Genomic DNA, 6254 nt, shown 5'->3' on the forward strand with positions numbered 1-6254 from the left:
AAGGGGCCTGAAAAGAGTTATTTTTTTTAGGGGGCCTGAATCGCAACTTTTGGATACTTAGGGGGCCAAAAGTGTAATTAAGCCTTTATTATATGCTAAATCTCAATTTTGTTCACCATTTTTGGATTGAAGTTAGGAAAATGTTAACTTGTGCCCTCAGGGCACAAGATTAGGATCTTAAAATAGAATATAAAAATAAATATTGCATTGAAAATATAAGTTTTGAAGTTTTTAAGGTTATGAATACACAATTTCTAAGATTAAGTTTCTACATTTAGTTTCTTATCTTGTGCCCTTAGGACACAAGTTAACAAGACCCTTGAAGTTAAATAGTTATTTAGAGTATATTATGTAATGAAATCTAAGATTAAATTAATGATCCTCTTTTTTTATAACTAATGATTGAATGAATAGTCCTTGTATAGTCAAATGAAATGTTCAATGTCATCTAGTGGGAATAATCCTTGTCCCATCAAGAAAAGTAGCAATTTCACTGTAAAATACACTTAAAATTCAGAAAATGCCAAATATGGTGAAGAAGATATATCATTATATAAGCAGTCTAACTGGTGAAGAAAAATCCAGTAATACAACATGGGATAAACAAAAATAAGATCAAAGGAAAAAACAAAAACAAAGAATTCAACAACTTAAAAGGAACAAGAAGTTGAAAAATGAAAATTGACTGAATATTCTTTTGCATGTGTAATAACTTTTTTAACTGGATTCTACTTCACCGGGAACTTCCAATATGTGCTATTTTGTTTTGTCTCAAAATTCATTCTAATAATTCCTCTTGTCCTTCTGAAGGGCACTGAATTAACTCTAATATGTTGATCACCTCACTCATATCAGGCCTATTTGATGGCACTTGTGATGCACAAATCAATCCTAATTTTATCACAGGAATTGCTTCTTCAGCTGCAAAATTACCTAAAAGTCTTTCATCGACACAATGCTCGACATTTCCTTCTTCCAATGCACCCCTCACCATGTCACAAAGAACCACCACATCATCCTCCATGTATTCCACAGGCCTTTTTCCTGTCACTATCTCCAAAATCAGGATCCCAAAACCGTACACGTCACATTTCTCGGTTATTTTAACTGTGCGGCAAGCAAACTCGGGTGCCATGTAACCGAGCGCACTTTGAATTTTGCTACTTAACACACAATGGTCTAGCATTGGTAAGAGCTTCACTAAGCCGAAATCTCCTATCTTTGGCTCGCCGGAACAGTCGATCAGAACATTGGTTGATTTGAGATTATAGTGGATTATGTTTGTTTTGTGCAAATGTGCCAACCCTTTTGCCATGCCGAGAATAATCTTGAACCTTTGTCGCCATGATAAGACATTTTTGTTGTTAGCGTCGTGTAGTAGCTTGTGTAAACTACCACTAGATAGGTACTCGTAAATGAGGAGCTGCAACGATGAAGTCCAATAATAGCCTTCGAGTGCTACAAGATTCTGGTGCCTAATCTTCCCAAACCTTTTCACTTCCTTCTCGAATTCATCCTGGGACTTGATCAAACTTGAGACTGTAAGCTTCTTAATCGCAACAGCATGCCCGTCTCGAAGAAACGTGCGATAAACAACTCCAAATCCACCACGGCCTATTTCACTATCTTTATTAAGGAGATTGTGCGCTCCATCAGCAAAGTCTGCATCCCCAGAAAACATGACAAGCTTGCCGTAGTTTGGATCATTCGCCGGCGAGTTGCTATAGTCCTCACCACCCGAGAATGCAAATGGAACAGCAGAACGTTCCATTGCAGAACGCGCGCGCATATTTAGAAAAGTGATAGCAACGACACCAACAGCAATAAGAGCAGCTGCACCAATAGCAACAAGAGCAGATATGCTGAGTATGATCTTGTGTCGATGATATTTTGGCGGAACGCTGGAGTTGGAAGCAGAAGAATTGGGATTCAGGACAATAGGTTTCGGATGAACTGATGGGCAGGAGTGGTTGACAACAGAACCGCACAACAATGAGTTACCGGTAACCGACGAGGAGGGGATGGTGTTGAAGAAACCACCGACCGGTAACTCACCGTTAAGGTGATTGTAGGATACATCAAACGATAAAAGATTGGAAAGATTTGTCAGTTCCTTCGGCAAAGTTCCAGAGAGTTCATTCCATGACAAGTCTACATGCTGAAGATTGGATAGGTTTGCAATTGCTCCAGGGATTGAACCAGTAAGCTTGTTGTGAGAGAGATCCCTGTATAATTCAAATGAAATGCACAAACAAAAAAATTATTAGAAAAATTGTTGACTCATTAACTAGAAATGTTAATTTTCACAATTTTATTCAACATAAGCAAACTAAGAGAGCTTCTTAAGGCCTGTTTGGATTGACTTATTTGAACTTATCTACTGTCATAAGTTGTTTTCAGTTTATTTCCATAAGCTCTCCAGGATAGTTTATGAAAACAGCTTGTAGTTAATATGAAAACAGTTTTACTTTATTTTACTTTTTGTAATAGAAATAGCTTATACAAAAGCATTTAATTAAGTTGTTTATCAAAACAGAACATTGATTTGTTAAGAACAAAGCATGAAATAAGGGCCGAGCACTCTTGATTTGTTAAGAACAAAGCATGAAATAAGAACAAAGCTATGAAATTAGAGAACTTACAAAGATGTTAGAGCCGAGCACTTCGCGATTTGATCCGGAATTCTCCCACCAATGGAATTCTTTTGTAGCCTCAATTCACTAAGCGAAATTGCACCTTCTAATTCAAAAGGAATGCTTCCATTAAGCTTGTTAACACTCAAATCAACAATGTACAAAGATTTGAGTTCACCTATACCAACAGGAACAGAACCAGAGAAATAGTTGGTAGACATATTCCAGATTTTCAAATTACTAAGACCACCAATATCAGATGGAATTTCACCAGAAAATGAATTTGAAGACAAATCCAAAACCTCAAGACCTTGATAGTTACCGTTCCTAAAAATCCATGAAGGAAGATAACCATTCAATTGATTGTGACTGATATCAAGAGCCGAAAGCTTAGTACAGTTTATCATCGAATCCGGCAAGTTTCCGGTTAACTGATTCCTAGAAAAATTCAATCTTTGCAGCATGTCAAGATTTCCTAATGACTTTGGAATCCAACCAGAGAATCTATTAGCAGAAAGATCCAAATTTTCTAGATCTTTCAACTCACCAATCCAGTCAGGAATGTTACCTGTGAATGAGTTTCCTTGCAAACTGAGAGAGTTACAAGAATTGAGTCTTTGCATTGATTGAGGAATTCCACCAGAGAGCAAATTACCACTCAAATCAAGTGATTTCAAAACAACGCAGCCACCAATATCCTGAGGAATTCTACCACTAAATCGGTTTTTCTTCAAACTCAACTCTCTCATATCATAAAGATTTTGAATCCCCTCAGGAATTTCACCCTCAAGCAAGTTATTTGAAACATCAAGTGACTGTAACCCCCTCAAAAACCACACTTCAGATGGCAATTTTCCATCAATTTGATTGTAAGAAAAGTTAACATTTGTCAAAGTGTTACAACCGCTAAGAGAAACAGGAATGTTACCTGTAAGATTATTCTTAGCAAAGTTAACAGTTTTCAAAGATCCACATTGTTGAAAAAACCCTTCAGGAATTGACCCTTTAAGATTGTTATCACTAAAGTCAACAACTTGCAAACTTCCAAGTTTAGGAAGATCAGGGTTTATGAAACCTGTGAAATTGTTACCAGAAAGTGATAGAGTTTGAAGAAACTGCAATCTCAACAAACCTCTATCAATGTGACCTGAAAGAGAGAAACCATTAAGGACAACAGAAGTGACTCTATTGTTTGAAGAATCACATTTCACACCTTCCCAATTACAAGGAGTGTAATCATCTTCATTCCATGAAGTGAGCTTGTGTTTAGGATCTTGTAAACCAGCTTTAAACACAATTAAGCCTAATATATCATCATTGAAAACAGGATCATCAACAGAAAACACTTGCAGCATAACAGAACCAAAAAATATCACAAACAACAAATACATGCTGCTGAATTTCATCATCTTTGTAGAATGAAACATGTCTAAGAACCAAAAGGGTAGTGTTTAAACTTCAAAAGGAGTGGTTTTTCTTCATGAATTTCAACACAGATTCATCTTTTAGCAAGAACGTTATCATTTGTTTGAATAGAGAATAAAGGGTTGGTAAGGTATGAAACTGTGAGTGGAAGTTTCTTATCAGCACAAGTCACAAGACACAAAGTTTTGCAAGTGTACAAAACTCAATGGATATAAACAAAAAGAAAAGAAAAGAAAAAAAGGATTAGACAAAAACCATGTGAAAACAAAGTAAAGTGAGTTGAGAAAAAAACACCTTTTTGCTTTTTCACTGTTGAGAGAATTTTGAAAATCACTTCTATTCAAAGATGAATGAACATGTTCCCACTGAGAAGATACTACAAAGGAATTTTATACTAAAAAATCAAAGAGGGTATAGTAAAAAAATGATTTTTTTTCTAATTTTTATTTTTTTTTCTATTTTTTTCAGCTAGTGAAGTGAAAAGAACAAAGAAAAAAATGGTTTTTGTTGTTGAGATTTTGATTTCCAGTGAAAGCGGCAAAAGGGACGCATATGAATAAAAAACAATTATTGTTGGAAGTCTTGGGGGTTGAGAAGCCATTAATACTAGTGTGTGTAGAGAGAGAGAGAGAGAGAGAGAGAGAGAGAAGCATAAAATAATTGTGTTTTATTGAATGCTTCTTTTATGTCTTGTGGTTGGTGTCAGAGACAGAGAGAGTAAAGGGAAGCATTTAAAGCTTCTAACATCAAAGACAGAGAAAGAGTGTGTTTGTGTTTATGTGCCATGTGTTTTTCTAGCAGAAGAAGAGAAATTTCATTTTTTATTTTTGAGGTATTATTGTTTTCTACTCTTGTAGAGGTAGTAGGAGTATTAAATATGATTATGATATTTATAGTGACATGTGGAATTTAAATATTGGAATTTAGGAGTAGTAGTAGTATATTGCATCATTAAAATTGAAATATTTAAGTATTCTTGGTGAAGATTTGTCTCTTATGTAAGAGCTAGGGTTGAAATATTGCATTTATTTTTTTTAGGAGAATGCTAACCAATGCCCTAAGGGCAATGGTTAAGCATCTAAAAGAAGTAAATTTTTATGAAAAAGGTGTGTAATTATTGCTTGACCAAAAGTAACATATCACATTTCCAAGACAAAATTTATATTTAAGGGATTCCTTAACCATTGCTCTGAGGGCACTGGTTAGCAAGACCCTTTTTTTTATTATAGAGAATTCTTTCTATTGTTGATGTATACACCCTCCGGTCACTATTATAAGCAAAAAACAATATTGTAGGTTCATTCATTTAATGATGTATGTGGTCTTTATTATAGACCACATACATCATTAAATGAATGAATCCAAAATATTGATTTTTGTTTATAATAGTGACCGGAGGGTGTAAGTGGTAATTTTCTTTTAGATTTTTGAGGGAATCTTATTTTCCTTGATCTTCATGAGTTTCTCTTGGATTTAATTTAACTAAACTTTAATTGATATGAAAAGAAATGAGAATGTCACTCCTTTCTTTCTATATTTTTTTATTCATTAAGGTTTTTAAACACAAATTAAGAATTTATTTAATAGATGTTGGTATAAAAAACTCTTAATTTAATTATTTTATAAACTCTCACTTTTTGATACTAATATCATAAATAAATAAATAAAGATATAGTTAACAAATAAATGTCACAGTCTAAGATACTGACATAAAAGAGTTAAATAAATAAATGTCACAAAAGATACTAATATAAAAGACTTAAAATATTCCTTCAAAAAAAAAAATAAAAGACTTAAAATATAACAACGGAGTTTGAGCACGAAATCTTCAGATCAATTATCGATCTTTACTAGGGGTGGCAAAACGGGTCCGGGCCGTTGGGCCAACCCGTTTAACCCGCCATTTTAGGCGAGCTGGGGTGAGATTTTGAGCACATCTCTCTAGTTGGCCCGCCCCTGTTAAGCCCGCTGAAAAGCGGGTCATAGCAGGGTGGGGCGGGCTGGCCCGCGGGCTTATTAAACATTCTTTTTTTACTATTAGTGACCGAATTTTTAATTTACACACCTCATAAATAATTGGGCCAAATGATACGAACCCAACCTCATATTGTCCCACTCTCTGATAGTGAAAAGTGATAACTTATTCACCATTAGTCCACTACCTCTAGAAAAAAACTGATTCACCACTATATTATA

General features: G+C 34.8%; 1 protein-coding gene across 1 annotated transcript; it reads right to left on the reverse strand.

The window, feature by feature from the left end:
• Nucleotides 1-530: 530 nt before the first annotated feature.
• On the reverse strand, nt 531-4762 carry LOC146908376 (Leucine-rich receptor-like protein kinase family protein). The gene is made up of 2 exons (XM_085723072.1): nt 2643-4762; nt 531-2225 (listed from the first exon to the last, which is right to left on the reverse strand). The coding sequence occupies exons 1-2, from the start codon at nt 4058-4060 to the stop codon at nt 779-781; spliced, it is 2865 nt and encodes a 954-aa protein (XP_085579198.1). The 5' UTR covers nt 4061-4762; the 3' UTR covers nt 531-778.
• Nucleotides 4763-6254: the final 1492 nt, after the last annotated feature.

The sequence above is a fragment of the Medicago sativa genome, chromosome 7 (assembly GCF_051527215.1).
Source record: "Medicago sativa cultivar Bolivia chromosome 7, Bolivia_mono, whole genome shotgun sequence".
Taxonomy (NCBI): Eukaryota; Viridiplantae; Streptophyta; class Magnoliopsida; order Fabales; family Fabaceae; genus Medicago; species Medicago sativa.

Coding starts and splice junctions, on each gene's coding strand:
- LOC146908376 (XM_085723072.1), bottom strand. CDS start 4,060: ATGTTTCATTCTACAAAGATGATGAAATTCAGCAGCATGTATTTGTTG. Junction 2,226..2,642: donor TGCTCGGCTCTAACATCTTT/GTAAGTTCTCTA, acceptor TGAATTATACAG/GGATCTCTCTCACAACAAGC.